Source organism: Humulus lupulus, chromosome 5, assembly GCF_963169125.1.
Source record: "Humulus lupulus chromosome 5, drHumLupu1.1, whole genome shotgun sequence".
NCBI classification, from domain to species: domain Eukaryota; kingdom Viridiplantae; phylum Streptophyta; class Magnoliopsida; order Rosales; family Cannabaceae; genus Humulus; species Humulus lupulus.
Window position 1 is genome coordinate 98,928,325 of NC_084797.1, and position 25,143 is coordinate 98,953,467.

At 43.9% G+C, this 25,143-nt stretch overlaps 1 protein-coding gene across 1 annotated transcript; it reads left to right on the forward strand.

The window, feature by feature from the left end:
* LOC133779327 (guanosine nucleotide diphosphate dissociation inhibitor 2-like) lies at positions 1–25,132 on the forward strand. Its single transcript, XM_062219301.1, has 12 exons — positions 1–45; positions 21,413–21,469; positions 21,584–21,668; positions 21,775–21,787; positions 22,195–22,306; positions 22,425–22,490; positions 22,602–22,667; positions 22,738–22,836; positions 23,043–23,167; positions 23,551–23,868; positions 24,334–24,775; positions 24,858–25,132. Exons 1-10 carry the CDS (start codon positions 1–3, stop codon positions 23,777–23,779), a joined length of 897 nt encoding a protein of 298 aa, XP_062075285.1. The 3' UTR covers positions 23,780–23,868; positions 24,334–24,775; positions 24,858–25,132.
* The last annotated feature ends 11 nt before the right edge of the window (positions 25,133–25,143 follow it).

Genomic DNA, 25,143 nt, shown 5'->3' on the forward strand with positions numbered 1-25,143 from the left:
ATGATTGTGGAACCTAAAGGTGGATCACCTCAGATTGCAAATGAGGTGAGTGGATGTGAAAATCTGTGATTTGACCTATTGGGTTGACACACTGTGGTTGGTGTGAGTGAGATATCAAAAGAGGGAGTGTGTACGTAAGGAGACCGTACGTCCCCGCTGGACACCAAAGTCGACATTGTTAGATTAAGACCCTTAGGTTCTCAAGTTCGAAAAAAAGGTCATAGACGGTGATGAGTATAAGGTCAGAATTTGGAATTAATGGTTACCTTTAGACAATTGATAACCTGAAGGAATAACTCAGACTTTGAGTGTTTTACTTCGAATATGTGAGTTTTGGGACCTTGAGGTAAATACAATCCCTAGAATGGATTGTCACAACGATGAATGCCGATCGATGACTAGCGTGGCTCTGAGTAAGATATTATGAGATAGGGAACGAGAAAGACTTATTCCATAAAATATGGAACTAGAAACAGGAAGTATCCTGGTTCAGAGTGCGTTTGAAGGACCAGTGAAATTATTAAGGATTGTTAGGGTAGAGTATCTACTTTATTGAAGGATATAAGTGTTTGCCAATTTGAGTATGGGAATGTAGGGTTCCAGGATTGGAGACTTGAGCTTCTCCAAATATTGTCGATTAAGAAGGGTAAAGGAGTTTGGGAAAGGAGGAAGGAATTTTGACCCTAGATTTGGATTGATCTGAAAGATCCTAATAAGGACTAGGCTAGGAGCCATAGTTTAGCCTTACCCCACCATGGGTAGAGGCTTAAGAGGTGTTACTGGTGCCAATGTTAAGGGAAGCAGTGTGAGTACTACCCTTGATCGGGCGAAGAGGCCCCTGGAATTTCAGGGGAATTTATTGTGCAAGGAAAAGCCATTGGAACTCTGGACACAAGAGATAAAGACATACATATCTAGACTATCCTTCTTGTGAATGTGTTACAAGTAGTGGCAAGGTAAAGGACCTGACTCTGGGGTTATAGTCAAGTTTGCAGAATTGGTATTCTTAGATGTTTGAATAAATTTCAAAGATGAAATTTTAATAAGGAGGGGAAAGTTGTAACGTCCCAAATTTGCTAATAAGGCTCAGTGCCTTGATAAGCGTGTCAGGAGGGTAATAACTGATTTAATTATTGTTGACGCGGTTCTTCGCCAACAGATAATTATACGAATAAATAGGATGGATTAGTGCTGATTAGTGAACCATAATATGAAGATAGTTTAATTCTATATTTGGGAAATTAATAACACGGGAAGGTGATCACTCCTTTATTTTTAGGTGGTTTGAAGGTTAAAATCCCTCTAGTCCACCAGTCGATATTATTGATATCTCTTCACTCTTTCTTACAGAGTGTTTCTTTACGAAAAAAACATGCCCCCTTTTGCAATGCCCAGGGTCTTGGTATTTATAGGGAGAGGATACCTGGGTTGGCAAAGGGGGTCATCCTGTGACCGCTTTACCCCTCACATCATCTCTATGACATTGATGATTAATTCCTAAAACTTGACAGTGAAGTGTGGTCCAATCAATAGGTAAGGAGGGATAATGGGCCGCATGGCCCAAACCAGTCGTGGGATGTCTGAATACACACGTTTATACTGCGTGCCCGAGAATTCAGGAATGGAATAGATACGTGATGTCTGGGAAGTGCACGTTTATATTGCGTGGTTGACTTTACAAATAGTCAGGGATGTCAGGCCTCTGATGCACTCCGAGCTAAAAGTGGTGCTAGCTCGTGCCTGTCACCAAGTCGATACAATGGCTCCGCGGACTAGCTAGATGATTTAACCAGCTCGGGCTAGTTAAATTAGGGGATGGCAATAAAAAGCTCTGGACGGACGTCTGACACGTGGCAGATCGAGTTGGGCCCTTATCCGGCCTGCCAGTGTAATGCCCTGGATAGCCAAGACCATTACACTGTGTATTTATAAAGGTGCAGGACTTGCTAATCAAGCATTAATTTGAAAACATGTCACTAAACATGCAAAAGCTAAGGTTAAAAAGGTTTTGGTCTCAAAAGACTCATTTCTTATATTTATACCGTAGTAAACATGGGATCCCATACAAAAACAAAGTTAAAGAAAGTTTACAGACTCCCAAAAGTACATGAGTAACCACTAGCCATACTATAGCAAAACATACAATCTCCAGGTTCCATGTCCTTGACTAGACCTCAACCGTGGCGGCCGAGCACCTGGCTATGTACATTTCGCTAGCTGAGCTCTCCAGTCAGAGCTGATCTAACTTGCCCTTGCCTTTACCGGCACCACGCAGCACCCGTGAGCCAAGGCCCAGCAAGAAAACATCATAGATAACTCAGACAATAATAACAGACAAATAGCTCAATAAGCATGTATACCCACTAGATAATCCACAACAGATATTCAACATATACAATCCAATACAAGATACATTCTATCACGTATAATATTCATATCACATAATATTCAGGGCCGACGACTTAGGCCGCATCCTCTGTTTAACCCACTGACTCTAGCCCGCTTAAACCAAGCTCAGTGCATAATAAGCTGTCCTCGGCTACCAGTGACTGAGCCGCGCCCTACGCGCTAGTGAGACCCTTGGCACCCTTAGGCCGTTGGTCCACTAAATGGCTTGCATGGCATAATACCATATTTTCAAGCATCCACTGTAGGGAGCCCTTAGTCCCGTCACATATATTCAACCAGGTGCAGTTTTCTTTCCTTTAGTCTGTACGGTTATCGAATTACGAGCAACGCCCCTCAAGCACGATCCGTCCCCGAGCCTAAGATTTTATCACCTAGCCACAACCAAAGTATAGGGTTTCATAAATACTCAAATATAGGTTTCCAGTTACAAAACTAACTCCTGGGACTCCTAATTCCACCAAGCACGGTGGTGAAACCAAACCCAAGCACACTAGACCACTTTCCCATGCTTAAAACCCTCAAGAATTCATGTGTGAAACCAAGGGCTGCAGCCCCCAAAGCCTAGCCACGACCCTTCCCCAAAATAGAACCTCCTCCTACACTGAACCACACATGCGCCGTGACCCTTGCCTTGGGCGCCGCGGCGCGCCCCCTTGGCCGAGCCCCCTTGGCTTCTTTGCATGCTAGGGCCGCAGCGCTCTAGAACAGAGCTGCGGCCCTCCTCTTCGAACCCAGATTTTTCACCATTTCAAAGCTCAAAACCTTACCTTAAACCATCCCAAAAATTCCCAACTCTTAACCAATTAATTCCCAACTTCTTTAGCATGATCTAAACAACATAATTCCCAAGAAAACACAGCCTAGCACACTCTAATCACCTCCTTTCAACTTCTGAAACCCAAGTGCTATAAACACTCAAACCAGCCACCTAAACTCAATTTAAACCTCTAAACCAGAAGTTAAAACTCACCTTTGCTGTAGAATCACTTCACCAAGCTGTGGCCAAGCTAAGCTCCCAAGTTTTCCCCTCTTAATTCTGCCTTAGAACATCAAAACCATACTTTGTTTCAATAATTAACAAAAATCTAGAATCCTAACCACAAAGAAGAAAATTAAAGGCTTACCTTATCCATGTTTTAGTGCTTGATCAATCCCTGAGCTAGACCTCCAAATTCTCACCACCAAACTCAGAAATCCCAGCTAGTTTCCCTTAGTTTCCTTTGTGTTTTCTTAAGCGTGAGAGAGAGAGAGCTGAAGCTAAGTTAAATTCGGTTTATGTTTTCTTCTAAAAGCTTCCTAAGGTCTATCTCACATATTAAATCACTCCCGAGGCTCGGGGTGCCGGAACTGTCCCCCAGGCCAAAATGGTAAAATCCCCCAATATTCCCGCCTAGACATTCTAACGTCAAATATATCTCCATATATTTATTTTCATGTCCTGATAACCAAAATCACTATTCGCTATCTAAAAGTACCCATGACTTGTCCAAAGTCATAACTTAATCCCCGTTGTGACTTCTCCCGCTATCTGGCCCTAGAATCGTCTTGAGTCATGCTCAACGAACCTGTCCACATAATAATGTGGTCCTCGCATATATCACATATCATATTACCACATAATATAATCAATTATCATATAAACATTATTAGACATATAATTACTCATCAAATCACAATTATTCCATTAATGCCCTCCTGGCACACTAATCAAGGCTCTTAAGCCTTATTAGCGAATTTGGGTCGTTACAGCCAGAGTGTGCGAATATCCAGGGTGTGCATTTGCCCCCCAAGCCCCTGCTCGTGACCTATGACATCACTTCTGATCTTCACAGTGGGGGCTTTTAAACTTCCCACTCGACTCTTCATGTCCTGTCCCCTACATTAGTATCGGACACGTGGAATGTCGTGTTTGGAGACTGTTCGGATTCCAAGATTTTCATTAAATGGCCTAGCCACCTTTCTACTGCCATTTCGCCTCCCGAGTTATGACCCTCGTATTGCGCATTAATATGATGCAGATGGTCTGTGCTTCCTCTCGTCTCTTACGTATATATAAGGAGGGAAACTTTCAACATTAATCACTTTTGCTTGAAAATTTTCTCTTTTTGAGTTTCAGAAGTTCTTCTTCCAGTCGAAACCTCAGAGATCCCAACGTTCTTGCCACAACAGTATCTCAGAAGTCTTGCTTTGAGGATTCAACCAGGATTCCCAACCCCACGCCTTTAGCAACTTTCTTTCAGAAAAATCTACTTTAAGTTTCCTGTCTATTTTCATGCTTCGATTTCCCTGTTTCTTTGGTAGGCAAAGTTATTTCTTAGTTATAAACAATAGGTTGTTTCTGGCGAGTTTTTGCTGTGTAGGTTCCAACTCTAGGAATATTGATCACACTTAGAAACATTTTTAGGAATGTCATCTTCACAACTATGGGATTTCTGGGTGAATTTCTGGGAGAATTTAGGAAATATCTACTTGGAATATGGGAAGTGAGGGGTTTTCAAGATGCAAAACCAAGTAGCTTAAGGGACACGCTTCCCAGGCGATTTTGCTTTCAAAACTTCCCTTCCAAGGCAAGCAATAATCTGCCTCTCCTGACACGAAGATCCCTAGAGATCAAGGATCCATTTGAAACGTGGGCTCGTGGTCACGGCAACGCGTAGCTTCACACACCATGGGCTGAGATTACCTTAGCCCATGTATGAAAATCATTTCTCCTCGTGCTCTTTTTTCTTTGTTTTTCTTGCTTTTTTAGATCGCCTATTAAGTTTTTCCTCATTCTTGTTCGCTAGGCGATCTGATGGGACCCAGGAGGAACGTGCCCAAAATAAGTGCGGCTGGACCGTCGTCCCAGTAGTCCAGAGGGATGGAGGTCACCGTGGAATCCCCCATACCCGAATTTGGCCCCGCGGTGGAGAAAGAGGTCGAGGTGGGACCTGATGCCTTCTTTGAGGCGGAGAGGATTGTCTCGAAGATTACGACACAAGGGAGGGTCAACAAGATCTTGCTGTCCCATAACATCGAAATTGGGATAGGCGCTCTTGTTGCCCGACCTCCCATCGAGGGCGAGAGGAGCTGCACGCCCCTCAACGAGGAGTTCGCAGCCTGGAGCGATGAACACCTCAAGGCCGGGGCCTTCCTACCTTTGGACCAGTACTTTACGGATTTTCTAAATTACGTGAAGCTGACTCCCTTCCAACTGCCCCCTAACTCCTACCGTCTATTAGCGGGGTGAGGTACCTCTTCCTGAAGCAGGAGTAGGAGGTCCCTAAACCGACAGACATTCTTTATTTTTTCTGCCTCAAAGCCAGCCCGAATCAACGGGGGTAAGGCGACGGGTTCTACTACTTGACCCGTTTTCCCAACTCTCCTGTAGTCATTGACCTGCCCAGCCACCCCAACGACTTAAAGGACCAGTTCTTCATGTCGACGGGGTTTCGCAACTGTGAACACCATTACTTCAACTGTCCTCGTAAGTTCTTTCTATCCTCAGCTTCGCAGAATCGCCACGTTGCTTTATTTCTTTTCATATGTATTGACTTGAATACCATCGTGCAACCATTTTTGCGAGGATGGCCAAATCAGCGACCCTCGGGGGTCAATATGAGACCTTGGCAGGGCTCCCACCAAGTGACAAAGACCATCACCAGCTCGTATCTGATGAGACGATGCTGGCATGCAAGTTAATTTCTCCGGGCCAGACCCTGGCCTTAAGGAGGTCGCGGGCTATCCCAGTAGCTCGTGAGTTGGCACTGTGGACGACGAAGAGTAGGATGAGGAAGACGAGGTTCCGCTCATGTGTCAGAAGCGGGCTCTTGAGATCGCCCAGGGGCTCGACGCGGATCGGATCCAATTCGGGACAGCAACTAGCCCCTCTGGCCAAGGTAACCCATACTTATTTAGGGACTTAGACAAGGCTGCCGCAGACCTACGACTTGCTAGGTTTAGCCCCAACCATCTCGTACATCGCCATCAAAATGACCCAGACCTTAACATAACTCTGCTCCAGTGCGTTGACCAACTAGTGTTGCGCTATGACATGGGCCGTCCTAGAGGCACTGTAGTAGTAGACAACACCCTGGCTTTTAGGTCGGGCTTTTTTGAGGAGTATGGGACCAACCTTAGGTCGTGGCCCTCCCTTCTGGAGGGTGTAGTCACTCCGGGGTTTAGGCAGTATGTAGAGGAGTCCAGTCCTAAGGCGGATCCGGACCCAGAGCCCCCTCTCATTCGCGAAGTTATAAACTTAGACTCCCCCGTAGAAGCTCCGTGGCCGGAGGTCGTGGCAATAGATTCCTCCTCTAGCTTGGAGGGTAGGACCTTCTCAATACACCCTTAGATTTTTTTGTGATCAAGTATTCTTACATGTAAACTAATGCTTCCTTGTTTCTGTTTCAGGAGAAGATCCTGTGGTCCATCTTCCAGGGGGGGAATCCTCCCTCCAGGTCGTCCGGGCCATTGGTAAAGAAACCCTGGCTGACCAAGAAAGCTCCCCCTCCAGGGACCACCTCCAAGTCTCCCGCTAAGGGGAGGGGCCAGGTCCCTGCCGCCGCAGAGAACATGCCCCCACCTCCCCCACGACCTCTGGTCCCTACTCGGGAACTGGAGGCACCAACTGGGACCCCGCCTGCTCCGACTCCCACCGTGCGCATCCCGGTTAACACTCAGGCCCTGGAGAAAATTCCTGAGGCCTTTTGAGGGACGGTTTACGAAACCGCGAGCTATACGGTGGTTCATTACTACAATGCCACCCTAAGGGATTTGCGGGAGATCGAGACCAGGAGCCCCGAGAACGTTATGGAGTCTTCACTGGGGATGACTGTCACGGTAAGTTTACTTAATCAATTTAGCTAATTCTCTTTGCTTTTTCTATAGCACATGCCTTATTATCTTTGACTTTGCAGGCGGCTTTGGCTCTACACCGCAGCATAGCTCGGTCCAGGGCCAGGTTTGACTAGATCAAGGGCGAGTTTCAGACTGCTCAGGCCGCTCTCGTGTTTGCACAGCAACAAGAGAGAGATGCCAAGGCTGCCCTGACAGCTGCTAAGGAAAGCGAAAAGGCCGCGCAGGCCACCTTGGCCGCTGCGAAGGTCGATCTAGAGGCAATACGGGCTAAGCAGCTGGAGGCCAAGGCTACACAGGTCACCTTGGCTGCTGTGAAGGTCGAGCTTGACGAGGCCAAGGCTGCCCTTGTGGCAGAGAGGGCATCTTCCAACTCCTCCAAGGAGGCCATGCTTTATCATTGCTGGGCCTTCAACCAGGATGGCGAATTTTCCTTCCTGGCGCCGGAGGTGTGGGAGCCCTTCCTCGAGAAGTTCAAGGCTCGTCTTCAACAGGAGGCGCCCTCTGAGACTGGGGAGACTTCCGCTACAGGCGAGTAGGATACCGAAGGGGTGACTTTGTCGGAGCGGCCTGGGGGGGCCTAGGAATTTTGATCTCTTTCTTTCCCATTTATTTATTATTTGTAATCTTTTACCACGAGGTTTTTTCTCCTCGAGACAATTGGTTTCCCCGAATTTCATTTTAATCTATTTTTACCCTTATTGTTATTCATTTTCAACGCATTTGGTAAAAACTTAGTTCATGTTAGTTCACTGACTTTTTCTTTAAAACCACAAAGCACCAAGTCAATTAACTAACTTCTAAGTTTCGGGACCTGGTTGTATCCAGGACGGTTAACTTTTGAAAACTTAGTTTGCGTTAATTCTTTATTGATATCTCGTGTTTTTTAAGAAAAAACATCAATTGATTTATTTGAATCAACTTCTAAGTTTTAGGACCTGGTTGTATCCAAGACATTAATTTTAGAAACTTAGTTCGCGTTAACTCTTTATTGATATCTCGTGATTTTTAAGAAAACCATCGATTAACCAATTTGAATCAACTTCTAAGTTTTTGGACCTGGTTGTATCCAGGACATTGATTTTAGAAACTTAGTTCGTGTTAACTCTTTATTGATATCTCGTGCTTTTTAAGAAAAACATCGATTAACCAATTTGAATCAACTTCTAAGTTTTAGGACCTGGTTGTATCCAGGACATTGATTTTAGAAACTTAGTTCGCGTTAACTCTTTATTGATATCTCGTGCTTTTTAAGAAATACATCAATTAACCAATTTGAATCAACTTCTAAGTTTTGGGACCTGGTTGTATCCAAGACATATGCCACCCCCCCCCCCCCCCAAGTAACCAGAAAATGACCTTTTGTGGTTACTTGGAACATGCTTTTCTAACATTATGCTCATGAAGATACACCATGACAAGAAGAAACTACTTCTTATTATTTAATAAAACAAGGTGGCTTTTCTATCTAAGCCTTACAAAAGTATTACTGATAATATTTCTTTAGATGCACCGCGTTCCAAGTCCGTGGGACTACTTCTCCATTAGGCCAAGCTAGTTTAAAGGTTCCTTCTCTCACAACCTCTATTATTTGATAGGGTCCTTCCCAATTTGGTCCCAACACTCCGTCCTTGGGATCCTTACCGGCTAAGAAGACTCTTCAGAGCTCCAGGTCGCCTACGCTGAAGCTGCATTTCTTAACCTTTGAGTTGAAATAGCTAGTGATCTTCTGTTGATAATGCGCGAGCTGCAGCTGCGACGCTTCTCATTTTTTGCCAATTAGGTCGAGGGACGTGCAGAGCAATTTGTCGTTCTGGTCTTGGTCAAATGTCCGGACTCTATGCGAGGCTATCTTTGTTTCGATAGGAAGGAAGGTCTCACTCTCGAAAGCTAGGGAGAAAGGAGTGTGACCCGTCGCAGTTCGGTGCGAGGTTCGATATGCCCACAGCACCTGGAGGAGCTGCTCGGGCCAAATTCCCTTGGCCTCATCCAGCCTCTTCTTAAGGCTTCCTTTTAGTGTCTTGTTCACAGCCTTGACCTGCCCATTAGCCTGGGGGTAGGCCACGGAGGAGAAGCTTTTAACTATGTCGTGCCTCTCGCAGAATTCAGTGAAGAGATCACTATCGAATTGTGTTCCGTTATCCGACACAATCTTCTTTGGTAGCCCGAATCGGCAGACAATACTCTTGACCACGAAGTCGAGGACCCTCTTTGAAGTAATCATCGCCAGGGCTTCTGCTTCTGCCCATTTTGTAAAGTAGTCTATGGCCACCACAGTATAGCGAACTCCTCCCTTTCCCATGGGAAGAGCACCAACTAAATCAATCCCCCAGACCGTGAACGGCCATGGGGACGAGATGAAGTCGAGGACCCTCTTTGAAGTAATCATCGCCAGGGCTTCTGCTTTTGGCCATTTTGTAAAGTAGTCTATGGCCACCACAGTATAGCGAACTCCTCCCTTTCCCATGGGAAGGGCACCAACTAAATCAATCCCCCAGACCGTGAACGGCCATGGGGACGAGATCATCTTTAGCTCGACAGGAGGGGCTCGGGCGACCGTGGCGAACCGTTGGCACCTGTCGCATTTTTTGACATAAGAGATTGAGTCCTTCGATAGAGTGGGCCAATAATACCCTTGCCTCAATACTTTCAAGTCCAGGGATTGCCCCCCAGCGTGATCTCCACAAAATCCCTCATGCACCTCCTGCAGAATGGTTCTCGCTTCACCTAGCAAAACACACCGCAAGAGAGGTAAAGAGAGGCCATGCCGGTACAATATCTCGTCTATCATTACGTACCTCTGAGCTTGGTAAAGTACCATTCTTGCGTCATTTCGCTCCTCAGGTAACTTCCCTGTTGTGAGGTACTCGATTATGGGATTCATCCAGGTCGGCCTGGTATCGATCATTCTGACCTCCGCCTCGGCTTCCTCTATGCTTGGTCTTTCCAAGAATTCTACCGGTACCAGGCCCAAAGTTTCGGCCTCCCTGGAGGTGGCGATTTCCAGGGAATCAGCATTGGCATTCTGCTCCCGAAGTATCTGCTCACTTAGGCTGTGCTCAAATGCGGACAGCTCCATTTTTACTTTGGCCAGGTAGGCAGCCATCTTGGTTCCTCGCGCTTGGTATTCCCCTGACACTTGGTTTACCATGAGCTGAGAATCCCTGTAGCATTGGACGGAGCTAGCCTTCAGCTCTTGGGCCACTCTTAGCCCGGCCAATAGAGCTTCGTATTCGACTTCGTTGTTGGATGCTTTGAATCCGAATCGCAATGCGGAGTGGAAATGATGTCCATATGGGGAAATCAAGATGATTCCAGCCCCGTACCCATTCTCGTTAGATGAGCCATCTACAAAGACCTTCCACGAGGCTCGAACTGGATCTTCCATTGGTTCTTCTCAGAAACCCGTGCACTCTGCCACAAAATCAGGCAGAGCTTGGCTTTTCACTGCAGTTTGCGGTACGTACAGTATCTCAAATTGGCTGAGCTCAATAGCCCATTTTAAAGATGCCCCGATGCCTCAGGTTTCTGTAAAACCTGCCTTAAAGGTTGATCGGTTATGACGCGGATTGAATGGGACTGGAAATACGGCCTCAGCTTTCAGGAGGCCGTAATAAGGCAGAAACCCATTTTTTCCATCAACGGATATCGGGATTCAGCTCTGAGTAGCCTCTTGCTAATATAATAGACTGGCTTCTGAGACCGGTTTTCTTCCCGGACCAGCACTGCGCTAGCCGCATCTTCCATGACTGCCAGGTAAAGGAAAAGAGGCTCTTCTGCTGTTGGCTTGGACAACACGGGCGGCTCGGCTAAATGTGCTTTCAGGTCGAGGAAGGTATGTTCGCATTCTTCGGTCCACTAGAATTTTTTATTTCCTCGGAACAGGTTGTAGAATGGCAAACACTTGTCGGTAGATTTGGAAATGAACCGATTAAGGGCTGCCACCCTTCTTGTCAGACTTTGGACGTCTTTTCGCGACCGGGGTGATGGCATCTCGAGTAGCGACCTGATCTTATCGGGGTTCGCCTATATTCCTCTGGTGTTGACTATGAAACCTAGAAACTTTCCTGACGCGACCCCGAAAGTGCACTTTTGGGGATTTAGCCTCATGCCGTACTCTTTTAAAATCTTAAAGCATTCCTCCAGATCGGAGACATGGTTATCGAAAGTTTTTGACTTGACTAACATGTCATCAACATACACTTCCATGTTTTCCTGATCTGATTAGTAAACATCCTATTGACCAATCTTTGGTATGTAGCTCCTCCATTTTTCAGCCCGAACGGCATGACCTTGTAGCAATAAACGTTAGTTGGGGTCATGAAGCTAGTGTGCTCCTGGTCTGCCAAGTTCATGGCGATCTGGTTATAGCCCGAGTATACATCCATAAAAGACATGCGCTCGTGCCCCACCGTGGCATCTATTAATTGATCAATCCTTGGCAAAGGGAAGCAATCTTTGGGGCAGGCTTTATTTAGATTGGAAAAGTCGATGCAGGTCCGCCACTTCCCATTGGGCTTTAGGACCAAAACAGGATTGGTGACCCAGATCGGGTACTTTGCCTCACGAATAAAGCCGCACTTCAAGAGCCGGGCTACTTCCTCCTCTAGAGCCTCATCTCGGGTCGTGCCTAGGTGCCTTTGTTTCTGGGACTTCGCCGGCACGTTCTTGTCCAAGTTGAGGGTGTGCATGATGACGCCCGGGCTGATCCCTATCTTATCCTCGTGGGACCAGGAGAACACATCTAGATTCTCTCGTAGAAATCTCATCAGCCCCACCTTCCTTCTACTACACAGGTTTTTTCCAAGCTTCGCCACCTTCGAGGGGTCTTGTGGATCGATGCTCACCTTCTTGAGTTCTTCGATGGCACAGAGCTCTGATCTATCTTCGCCTATCCCGGGGTCAATTTCATCATTCAAGATGATACCCTCCCCCTTGGAATTCTGAGGTCTTTCTATCTCAGGAATAGGTCCTACTTCTTGAGATTCCTCATCCCCGCCCTGAATGGTCATCGTCTACTGCCCGGGTCGTGACTTTCCCTTCATGGAAATGCTATAGCATTCCCTGGTAGCGAGCTGATCACCTCGGACCACGCATATCCCCGTGGAGGATGGGAATTTGACTGCGAGATGGCGGATGGAGGTTATGGCCTCAAATTCTATCAACGTAGGTCGGCCCAGAATAGCGTTGTAGGCGGCGGGATAATCGATGACCACAAATTCGAGGAGTTTAGAGACAGTCCGGGGCCCCTCTCCCAAGGTAATTACCAGCTCGATTGTTCCTATCGTTGCTGACCCTTCTCTAGAAAATCCATACAGCATCATGGAGGTGGCCTTCAACTCGGTGACAGATAACCCCATCTTCTCCACCGCAGACCTGAACAGCAGGTTCACCAAGCTCCCCTTATCGACCAATATCCTCCTAACTCTCCAGTTGGCGAGCTGGGCAGTTATGACCAGAGGATCGTTATGGGGGAACTGGACATGGCTAGCATTCTCCTTGGTAAAGATGACCGGTTGCCTCTCAAGTCGTTCCTGTTTGGGTAGATGCTGCTCCGGGACGAATTCCACTCTGTTATGAGCCTTCAATTCATTGACATATCTGTTCTGGGCACCTCTGCTCGTGACGACCAAATGGGGGCCACAAGAGATTGTGGATATCTCTCCCCCTATCACAGGAGGAGGGGTATCCTGATTTATCCAGAGCCCGAGCTAATTTATCAGAGTTTCTGGGGCCGGTTGACTGGTAGGAACTCTGTTCCGCGTGTATTGAGCCAAAGGCCCAGTTCTGATGAGTGTCTCAATCTCATCCTTTAAATGCCTACAATCGTCAGTGTTGTGGCCAATGTCATTGTCGAATTGACAGAACTTGGAAGGGTCCCTCTTGGGCTTCTGGTGCTTCAAAGGCTCCAGCTTCTCCCAGGGGAGGCAGGTAGAGTTGGCTAGGAAAATGTGTTCCCTAGTGTTTGTAAGCTCGATATAAGTCGCGTAGACTGGCTTAAATTTTTCCACAGGCTTGTTCTTCTTCGGACCATGCTGGCCGTCCTCGCTGCTCCCTTTTCACTTGCCTCCACCCACTTGGTTATTCTGTGTAACGATTTGAGTCGTTTTCACGACATCCATTCCCACTCCAACGGGCTGATCAGGGGCTTGGCTAGTTCCCGCGACCAACGCTCGTGCCCTTTCCAGGTTTATCCATCTCTAGACCTTGTTCAGGATTTCATCCACGGTGCTGACACTTTTTCTCTATATCTCTTTCCATAGCCCACCTCCAACGAGGATTCCAGTCCTCAAGGCCATAAGCTTGGAACTATCGTCTGCATCCCTGGCTCGAGTAGCGACGTTTGCGAACCTGCTCAGGTAAGCTTTCAAAGGTTCCTCGGGTTGTTGCTTCATGTTTTCTAGGGTGTCGGCTTTGACGCGGGCAGCTTGAGAAGCCTGAAACGCCCTCTTGAAGTCAGCAAAAAAGGTTTTCCACGAGCTTATGGACTGCTTTTTACACTGCTTGAACCATTGCCTGGCCGACCCAGTCAAGGTGGAAGGGAATATCAAACACCTTAGCTCGGGGCCGATGTTGTGGGCCATCATCAGGGTGTTGAACATACCCAAATGATCCGACGGGTCTCCATCTCCATCGAACTTAGACAAGTGGGGCATCTGGAAACCTGGTGGATACATTGTGGCTGCTATGCTGGGGGCGAAGACCTCGAGTTCGTCCCCTGAGTCATATTCGTCTTTTTCCTTGTCCGACAAGAGCTTCTTCATCAACTCCTCCATCTGAGCTAAACGTTCTAGGGTTTGGTCTTTACTCCCTTGGTTGTTCTGGGGCTGTTCAACAGCTCCAGTTCCATTATAAGCGTTAGGTGGGTTATTGTCCCTCCAAGCTTGGGCTTGGTTAGGTGGGACACTCCCACTGTCACGTACTTCTGAAATACCATCCCCTCGGTGAGCATGATTACCATTTCTAGTCGGATCTCCCCTCTGTGAGTTGAGGCGATCTCGAAGGTCGGCCCTCGGGGTGGCCCGAGGGCTTTGCACCGAACTCAAGCGATTGCGCAGGTCTTCACCGGATCTACCACTTCGGTGGCTCCCGGTCTAGTAACTCCCGTTTGAAAAGCTCGGAGCCTGCTGCTGAGGGCGAGGATTCAGGACTTCCCCGCGCGCTCGACTGCGATGGGAAGGACCAGTGGAAGGAGGATTTCTCCTGCTGCTCCCATGTGCCAGAATGTCCCGAATTGGACGGGGAGGAGATGGGTATCTTATTGGCGATGGGGGATGCCTAACTGGTGATGCGATCCTAGTCCCGTCCGGGTGGATCAAGTTAGGTCGCGGCCACTCCACTCTACCATCCCCCGCATCTTCCACTCGGTGGTCTGATCGTGGTGCAGGATGGCTGATCGGAGCAGGCTGTCTTCGCGAGCCCCCCCCCCCCCCCCCCACCCCCCGGATCTCCTCCGTGAGCTGCCTCAGGCCCTTCTAGGTGCGCTCGATGGTGGAATCGAGCTAGGAGTTGAGGTTCAAACTGACCGACTGACTTGCTGATTGGCCCTAGGAAACTCCTCAAACACCGTTTCCTGGTGGTGGTGTGACGTGGGGGTAGAACTCAGAGTGGAGGCTCTGATTGATCGGCTGGGCCTGGACCAGTTATCTCGACGGGACTTATGAACCCCACTTTGCCTCTTTCCGACGTTAGCGTCGGTTGCAAGAGGGGGTAGCCGGGATAAGACTTCTTCGATTTGCTTGTTTGCTCTTGACAGCTGACTTCTCAACTGTATGCTCTCCATCTTTATCGCCGTCAGGAAATCCGGGTTCGGATTTGGCGGCCGGGGTGCCGAACTCTCGGTGTCGCCCTGGCCCATAGGCTGCTTTCCTGGTCGCTGCTGGACCTCGGGGTTTTGTTCATCGGATCTGGCGACATGGTGGGCCTCCTGCCCATCATGTTGCTCCGCTTCATTACCATGTATCGAACGAGTAACCACCATGACCAGGTTTTTGCGACAGCACTAATCTAAATCCTCTCAACGAGAGCACCAAACTGTTGACGCGGTTCTTTGCCAACAGATAATTATACGAATAAATAGGATGGATTAGTGCTGATTAGTGAACCGTAATATGAAGATAGTTTAATTCTATATTTGGGAAATTAATAACACGGGAAGGTGATCACTCCTTTCTTTTTAGGTTGTTCGAAGGTTAAAATACCTCTAGTCCACCAGTCGATATTATTGATATCTCTTCACTCTTTCTTACAGAGTGTTTCTTTACAAAAAAAACATACCCCCCCCCCCCCCTTTGCAATGCCCAGGGTCTTGGTATTTATAGGGAGAGGATACCTAGGTTGGCAAAGGGGGTCATCCCGTGACCGCTTTACCCCTCACGTCATCTATGTGACATTGATGATTAATTCCTAAAACCTGACAGTGAAGTGTGGTCTAGTCAATAGGTAAGGAGGGATAATGGGCCGCATGGCCCAAACCAGTCGTGGGATGTCTGAATACGCACGTTTATACTGCGTGCCCGAGAATTCAGGAATGAAAGAGACACGTGATGTCTGGGAAGTGTACGTTTATATTGCGTGGTTGACTTTACAAATAGTCGGGGATGTCAAGCCTCTGATGCACTCTAAGCTAAAAGTGGTGCCAGCTCGTGGCTTTCACCAAGTCGATACAATGGCTCCGCGGACTAGCTAGATGATTTAACCAGCTCGAGCTGGTTAAATTAGGGGATGGAAATAAAAAGCTCCGGACGGACGTCTGACATGTGGCAGATCGAGTTGGGCCCTTATCTGACCCGCCAGAGTGTGCAGATATATTTATATTTGCAGCATTCGACACAAGGCGATCCTAGGGAGCAAGTAGCAGGAAAGTCACAACAGGATCCGATACTTGATTCGGGGTGAGTCAAGGGGTATTTTGGGTATTAGAAAATTATTTGGGTTATCGGGTTATGGAAATAAATAATTGGAGATATATTTGAGGTTAGGAAGCCTAGGTGGGAATACTAGGGAAATTTACCATTTTGCCCCCGAGGAGGTTTTTGGTACCCCGAGCCTAGGGATTAACTTAAGTAACTAAGGATAAATAAAGCAAAGTTAGAAAAATAGTAGAAACACCTAAATCGACCCTTCCCTCTTCTCTCAACTCTCTCTCTCAAGGAAATCAGTGAAATCAAGGGAGTTTTGGTTGGAAATTCAGAGATTGGAGTTGGAACTTTGGGGATTGGCTCAGTGTTAGCTAAGGGATTCAATCAGAAATTGAGGTAAGTCTTGAATCACTTTCTTGGTCATTGAATTATGTAGATTTGGGTTGAGTTCTACGTGTTCTGGGTTCTTTATTTTGAAGATTAAATTGGGGCTAAGGCTTGGGAATTAACTCAGCAACTAGTTGGTGGGCTTGCTCTTCAGTAAAGGTAAGCCTTTAATGATGGCTTAGCATCTGGATTTTGGGAATTACTGCCTGTTCTAAGGAGTTTTTGAGCGTATGGGTTTCAAGATTAAAGTGTTATATTGGTGAGTTTCTAAGTTAGGTTTTTGTTGGGTTATGTTGCTGAAAACATGTTAGAATGTTTGTGATAATTGAATTGTATCATTAGGTTGATTTTGGATGGATTTGAGTGAGTTTTGAGTGTTCAAAAAGGTGGATTTTCTGGGTTCGGAGGGATCGGGCCGCGGCTCAGTTCTTGGTGTGCTGCGACCCTTTGAAGCAGATAGAGCTGGGGAAGAAGGGCGGGCCGCAGCATGGGGATTGCTGGGCCGTGGCCTGCATCTGGTTTTTGGTGAGGCTGAGCCTCTGGTCAGGGGCAAGCCGCGGCATAGGAAGCTTGGGCTGGGACTCTTAAGGGTATTCTTGGTCTTTTGGAGGTTTAAAGTGCGCGAACTTGACCTATGGTGCTCGAGATTGATTCCACTACCCTGTTTGGTGGAATTGGATGTCCTGAAAGCTAGAACTTGATCTGGAATCCTTATTCATTTATTATTGATGGAATCCTTTATCATGGTTGTGACTAGGTGTATGCTACGGCTCGGGGCAGGATCTTGCTCGAGGGTCATCTTCGGTCAAAGCACTCGAAATGAGAGGTAAGAAAACTACACCCAATTGTGTAAATATGTTGGGAATAAGGGCTCCCTATACTTGTATGTATTGTTGTATGATGGTATTACGCCATGTGAACATGAAATATACGACCTAAGAGTGTCGGAATCAATATTGGCGCACAGGGCGCGACTCGGCCACTGGTAGCCGAGGACAACTTAATAATCACTGAGCTCAGTTTAAGTGGACCAGAGTTAGTGGGTTGAACATTGGGCTTTGCCTAAGTGACCTAAAGACGGTGGATTAAACAGAGGGTGCGGCCTAAGGGCGTCGACCTTAGTTGTTGCTTGACATGTGTATTGTTGTTAATTTGTTGTATATGATACGTTGAATATCTGGGAACTGGATCATTGGTTATTGACTGTTATCCATGATTAAGTGAATGTTATGGCTTGCTGGGTAATTGATTAATGTCTTGTAAATCATTTAGTTATGCTCTATGAACTATTTGGTTATCGATATTGATTGTGCTATGATGTTATAGTTTTCTTGTTGGGCCTTGGCTCACGAGTGCTACGTGATGCAGGTAAGGGCAAGGGTAAAATGAATTAACCATGGGTTGGAGAGCTTTGGGGGCGAGGTGTACATTGTTAGCTGCTCGGCTGCCACGGTCGAGGGATTGTGCAGGGACGGAAACCTAAAATGTGTATTTCGCCATTAGAGTGGCTTGAGTATTTATAACATTTGGAAATTCTGTAATTATGTCATTTAAACCCTGATTTGGGATCCCATGTACCAAACATTTATTTTAATGAAAATTATTCGTTTATAACCAAAATATTTTAAACCTAACTTGTTTATGTCTTTAGATTCATATTTTTATTTAAATGACTTGATTAGCAAGTCTCGCACTATTTTAAATACATAGTGTAATGGTCTTGGTTATCTAGGGCGTTACAATTCTACTACCCGGTTTAGTAGAATTCAAGGTCCTAAAGGCTAGTATTTTAATCTGAAGTTCTTAGCTGGTTAGGGATTGATGGATTTCTATTTATCATTACGTTGTAACTAGGTTTTATCGCTCAGGCTCGAGATTAGGGATCATGCTCGGGATCACTTTGGGTTGTCAGCTCGGGACACAAGGCAAGATAATTGTCAGTGCCCATAGAGCTATGTTGTGTTTATTGTTGTGTGTATTGTTTATAGCTATTATGTCATACATGTGACTGTGACCGATCGGTAAGGGCCATAGCTCTATGGCCCTTACCAAGTGGCAAAGGTCAGAGTGGCAAAGGTCAGGAGCGGAAAAGGCTGGGAGCGGCAGAGGTCAAGATCGACAAGGATTGGGGGCGGCAAAGGCTGGGATCAACGTTAAGCAACCTAAATGCAGGCCGCTAGGGTGAGACTCTCTAAGGGTTTTGTACACACCCGCTCAGTTAAGAGTCAGGAGTTGATGTCTGATAACGCACCTCGATCGACGGAGGACGATGTTGTGCTGCTGTACTGTTTTCCTGTTATGCTTATTGTTGTTGTGTATTCCAATAGAAACTTGTAAATTGTTTGTTGTCTTTTATTAAGTATGTATTTGTTGAAATAAATTATTATATGTTGTGCTGTGAAGTTCTCTTGCTTGGCCTTGGCTCACGAGTGCTCTGTGGTGCAGGTAAGGGCAAGGAAAAGGTCGATCAACCATGAGTTAGAGGGCATGGAGCGGTGTGTACATGTTTAGCATACCTGGTTGCCACAGCTGGGGTATTTTGAGGAGCGTGTTATAAATGTTTGAATTTGTCGCTTAGGTCAACTGTAAAGTAACTTTTGAGTTGTAAATATGTTTCTAAACAATATTTTGGGATCCCAATTTAACACTTTCATGATTTAAATGAATGTCCAACACTTTTATTCCACAATCTTACTTAAATGAGTCTTCGTTTTAACCAACCACACTTTTTGATCTAATACCTCGATTAGCGAGCTAATGACACATTTCAAAAATCACATGGTAATGGCTCTAGGGTAGTAGGCCCTAATCACAAATATCACATATTGGGTATAGTTTACTTACCTTTGGTCCAAGCATAGGATAGATAAAATGACCCTTAGGCACGATCCTGCCTGAGCCCTAGCGGTAACCTAGTCACAACCATAAATAATATCCTTATTAAGATTCAATCCCAAAAACAAACTCTAGGATCAATCCCGTGCTCTCGGGACTTCCAATCCCACCGAACGGGGTGGTGGAACCATCCCTCAAGCCCCCAAGTTCTTTTGAAGCTCTAAAATTGGGGCTTGTTTAAGTTGGCATAGGACAGGGGAGCCCAACATTGTCAGAGAGCCCCCAGAACATCCCCTGCATAACCCAGGGGCACCCAACAAAAGGGCAAGGGCGCCCTAACCCAAACAGTGAACCCCCAAGCCCTCCCCTGCTTAGCGCAGGGGAGCCCAAACCCAGGGCAGGGGCGCTATAACATGAACCCATAAATTTCTGGGTTTCCACACTACAACAATTTTTAGTATATATTACATTAAAAAATGACATATATTTAAAAGTGTTATTGATAAGCCATTAAAAAAAAACACGGATCCTGTGAAAAAGTATTTGGCGCCATATGAAATGTAACTAGGCGCCAAATGAAAATAAGACACACGAAAATCTTGTCTCAGCCTCCGAACCCCTAAGCCTCCATTGAATCCCTAAACCTAATTTCAGGTTTCGCCTCTCTGCCTCTCTTTCTTACACTCAGCTTCTACACAACCACGTTATACTCTTCCACTCACTCTCTTCTACACAACCACGTATCTACACTAATTTCTGGTTTCGTCTCGTCATTCCCTGCCTCACGCGAGTCTCCGGAGCACACAACGTCGGTGAGAGCTTCCTCTGTTTCTCTCTCACACTCAGTAACTCTCTCTTTCTCTATCTTTCTCTCTAAGCTACTCTCTCGCTCAATCTTTCTTTCTCTCTGTTTGCTGCATGTGTGTAACAAGGTGATGGGGGCCCGCGGCTTGATCGTATGACAGGGAGGCTCGACTCGTGGGTCTACGGCGTGGCTCGCTCGTGGGTGCGACGGTGCTTGCAGTGGTGGGTCGACGGCGTGGGTGCGATGGTGCTTAAGCTCATGATCTCCGAGTAATATATATGTGCTCTTTTGGTGGCTGACCTTGCCATTCATGGTGGACGCAGTCTTCATATGAGGGTATCAATCTTTTTAGAGTGTTTAATTTTCATATGTTGTTTACCACATTATATGTTTATTCTTGAATCTAGGTATATCTTCTTTTTGAATCTTGTTATTATCTGTGGATTTCTTGAGAATCTGAGTGTTGTATATTGAGGCAATCTTTGATTGGAACGGTGCTAAACCCTCTTGACTAGGTTTTCAATTTTGATTTTTACTAATATTATGTGCTTAATATGTGCACATTTGGATATATAGATATGGAGATTTCTTTATTAATAATAGGAAAAATCCATAATTCTGCTCTTGTTTCCAACTTTAGTTTCTGTTGGTGGTTATAGTTAATTAGTGTTGGAAGATTAGGATAAAATATGTTTGCACTTCAATCTGTTTGGTTATCCGAGACAAAGATATATACTTCAATTATATATGTTTTGCTTTATGTTTGGTTATACAAAATCATCTTCCCTTGTCTCTGGTAGATGGCAAATCAATGGCATCTTTATCACCTGCTGCTAGTTTCTGTTGGTGGTACTACATATTGTTTTTTTTTTTAAAATGAATATTGAAGGATATTGTTGTATGGATATTTTGTTATTGTGTGAATGAATAATACATGTACATGTAATAAATAGAGGAAAAACTGCTAACCATACACTTGTGCTACTCCCATTGGCTATACAAAAAAATCAATATAGAGACTAATTTGAAAACTAATCTGTACAATGATTTTATTTTGCAAATGATTAGTTTCATTTGAAAATCTTGAAGAGCATGTGTTTCAATCAAATTAAAAATTAAACACTAGAATCTACTTTTATAGAGACATCTTTTTTACAGGTTAACTAACTAATTAACACCTTTATTTTATTGCTATAGTTGAGAAGATGTTGAAATATGTGACTTGCTTCCATTCTTTTAATTAAGTCTGTTATAATCAGTTATGAGATTCTTGTTTTGGCAGCTGGGTAAATTGCTTCCATGTCCACTCCTTCAAGAATTTCACTCTCACTGCTTCTTGGTATGTCTTCTTTTGCAGCAGCTTGGATAGATGCAAAACTTGAGTGCATCACTGGTTCATTTCTTTTGTATATTAGTGCACATTTTTTACAGTATATTTTGGACTTTATTGCAGGCTCTCCCATCGATTGGCAAGGAAATAGTTGAAGTTCTGGATATACTGCCGAGGTGGTTTGATTTACAACACATGTTTGTTGAAGGTATAGTTTATTTATTTATTTTTCAAGATTTTATATATCTTTGATTTTTTGCTCTCTTTAGGTGCATTTCCTTAATATTTAGTTATGTTTTTGACATGAATAACAGGTGCTGGAATTAAGTATTTGTTAGAATATAATGATATATTAATTTTTTTTGGTATTTTTAATGTTAGATGATAAATTTTAAAGTTCGTCATTAAAAGACGTAAAAAACTTTTGATGAAGAGTGCCTAAGTAAAGTAATGCTCTCTTATGATTCCATATATGGTGAAATCAAAGTGTTAGATAGATCTTTCATATGTTAAATTAGTCATGGTTTATTTTATTATTTGGTTTTGAATAACAAATATGTATTTTATCCGTATGGATTGAGACTTGCATCTAATTTACTTTCTACATATCGTAAATAAATAGATGGGAAGATCATGATCTCAATTGGTTGGTCTCTTGATAACATAAATGGGAGAAATAAATATTTTAAGCATGCTAGACCAATTTTCTTATTACATATCTGATATTTTGTTAGGAAATATGGTCTTGATGACAATACTGTGGACTTTATTGGTCATGCATTAGCTCTTCAAAGGGATGATCGTTACCTAAATGAACCTGCACTGGATACCGTGAAAAGAATGAAGGTACAATTTTGTTGGTTTTATAGTTTACTTTTGCTCCCTTGGTTCAAGTTCCTGCTGTGAATACTTTGTTCTCTTCATGCAACTGAACTTGTACTTTATGTCATAGCTTTATGCTTAGTCTCTAGCACGTTTTCAAGGAGGATCGCCATATATATATCCTTTATATGGACTGGGAGAGCTTCCACAGATATCTATCTTTCTCTGTTTATACTCTCTCCACCTATATGCACCTATTTATAGTTGAATTAATCAGCTAGTCCCTCTATACATGTCTAATTATTTACTATGATAAATGCAGGCCTTTGCACGGCTTAGTGCAGTTTATGGAGGGACATATATGTTGAATAAACCTGAGTGTAAGGTATTTACTCTATTTTCTTTATTTCATTTGCATGATGCTAGGTGCTAATGTTAGTCTTGTATGATGCCAGGTTGAGTTCAATGAGGGAAAAGTCATTGGGGTCACATCTGAAGGTGAAACTACTAGATGCAAAAAGGTTGTGTGTGATCCATCATACTTGCAAAACAAGGTAATAGTCTCCCTAGCATTTTTGGTGATCATAGTTATACTATTAATATATCGCTATGGATTGCTATTGAAATATTAGGTTGATATTGTTGTTTGTTTTTTGTGGTGCCTGAGACAAGGGCCAAAGCCTAAAAGTTCCTTTTTTTTAGTACGTGATGTGGGTAAGTGGAGGCAAATGAAATTAATAAATGCCTTCAAATTTAACAGGTTAGAAAGGTTGGTAAGGTTGCAAGGGCAATTGCCATCATGAGCCATCCAATACCGAACACCAATGATTCTCACTCAGTACAGGTTATCTTGCCACAGAAGCAGTTGGGTCGCCAATCAGACATGTGAGTTTTCATATAATATTCCTCAGAAGAATTAGCTATCTTATTTGTCATTTCCTAAATGGGACTGATAACTTTGCTCTAATTTGACCTTTCTCAAATTAAAGGGATATTCTACTCGTCAATTTAAAGTCAGTCTTGAGTAATATCCCCTGCACCATGCCACCATCACACATGCAAGCCACATTTACTTATTTATTTTTTGTAATCTATTTTGATTTTATGCTGGCTCCCCATCTGTTTTTAGATACCTTTCTTAGTAAATTCATTAAAAATTGGGAAAAGCTGATAGGGGCATATCCTTTTAATAGTTTTTGAAAAAGACTTTGTTTAATGATGTGTTTGTTTTAGGAGGCTAATTTTTGTGAGTTTTTGTGTTTGGGCAGGTATCTTTTCTGTTGTTCTTACTCTCACAATGTTGCTCCAAAAGGAAAATTTATCGCATTTGTATCGACTGACGCAGAGACAGATAATCCAGAGCCTGAGCTGAAACCTGGAATTGATCTTCTTGGGCCTGACGACGAGATATTTTTTGATATTTATGACAGATATGAACTAGTCAATGAACCCACACTGGACTATTGCTTTATATCAACAGTGAGTTATACATACTGAATGACTTTTTTTTTTGGCTACAGATGTTCTCAGCAGTCACTCATATCAATGAACCTGACAGCTTATATGGGATCATTCTGTCCAACAAGGTAAGTAATACATGTATACTTAGCTTTGAATTGTAGTTAAAGGTAAGTAATACAACTGAACAAGCTTTGCTATAATAGTTTTGACCATCTAGATTGGTTTTTTTTTTTTTTTCCAGAGATTGTTGTTTTGAGATTTACTGATTTGTTAGTGATTTATCACACTCTTCCCAAAAAATTAACTTCTTTTACCTTAATTGTCCTTGTATGTTCCATGTGCCAAGGTTATGTGAAAATTTAAAACCTTATCACTTGTATTCTGATGGACATCTATGAAAGAGGAGTGAAAGTTTGTTGTGCTCAACATTCTTGCATCTGTCATTAACCTGTTGTTATAAATTCATGAAATAAGCATGTACTCATGGTTGTCCCTTTTTTTTTCTTTTTCTTAGGGGTGATATCATTATCAGCTGACCTCTCTAGTGTAGTATTTACCATCTGTCTTTTTGGTCATCAATTATTTTGCAGTATGAGGCTGCTTGGCATGCTGGAAACTAGAATTTTTCCTTGCTTTACATGGGAGATAATTCACAGAGTGAGCAAAACTAAAAGTGGCCATTTCAATGAAAATCTACACAGGTACAATGATGAGTTAAGGTTTCTTTTTTACTTCAGTATAATTCTACCATCAATGAAACCTTTTGCTTGTTATTGTCTTTTATATCTGGCTCTCAAAGTCAATCAGTTACATTTTGCTTGTTATTATCTTTTATGTTATATATTGCTGAAATTGTATGATTTTTAGTTGAAAGGATTACACATGACATTGTCATTGTTGTAATTGTTATTCCTCAAGAAACTAACAAGTGTGCTTACAGATATTTCGACTGGTTTCCCTGTGGTTCACTCTATCAGATAGACAAGATATCATAACTAACATTGCATGGCCGGCTGATAAAGTCATAATTAGGTAATTAACTTTTTTTTTATGTACTCTTTTAGTTTACTATTAATTTTAAGTTGAAGCATTAATTATTTAAATTTTGTTGTAGCTAAGAAAATGGACTCACAACAAAGGCAAGTGCACAAAGGATGATGAATTGAAGGATGGAGCAAGTTTCATGCATAGTTTACTTTTGTGTATCTTGTAATGTTTCTGTTTTTCATTTTTGAAGTAAAAATTGTTCAAGATTATAAAATTTTATTATGTTATGCTTTCAAACTTAAGTTAGAACTAAGATCTCATGAAGTAGACACATTCATGGTTTGAATTAGTTATTGTTTAATGTAATACTTATGGTTTATCAATCTATTGAGAATTACATTTTATGATTAATT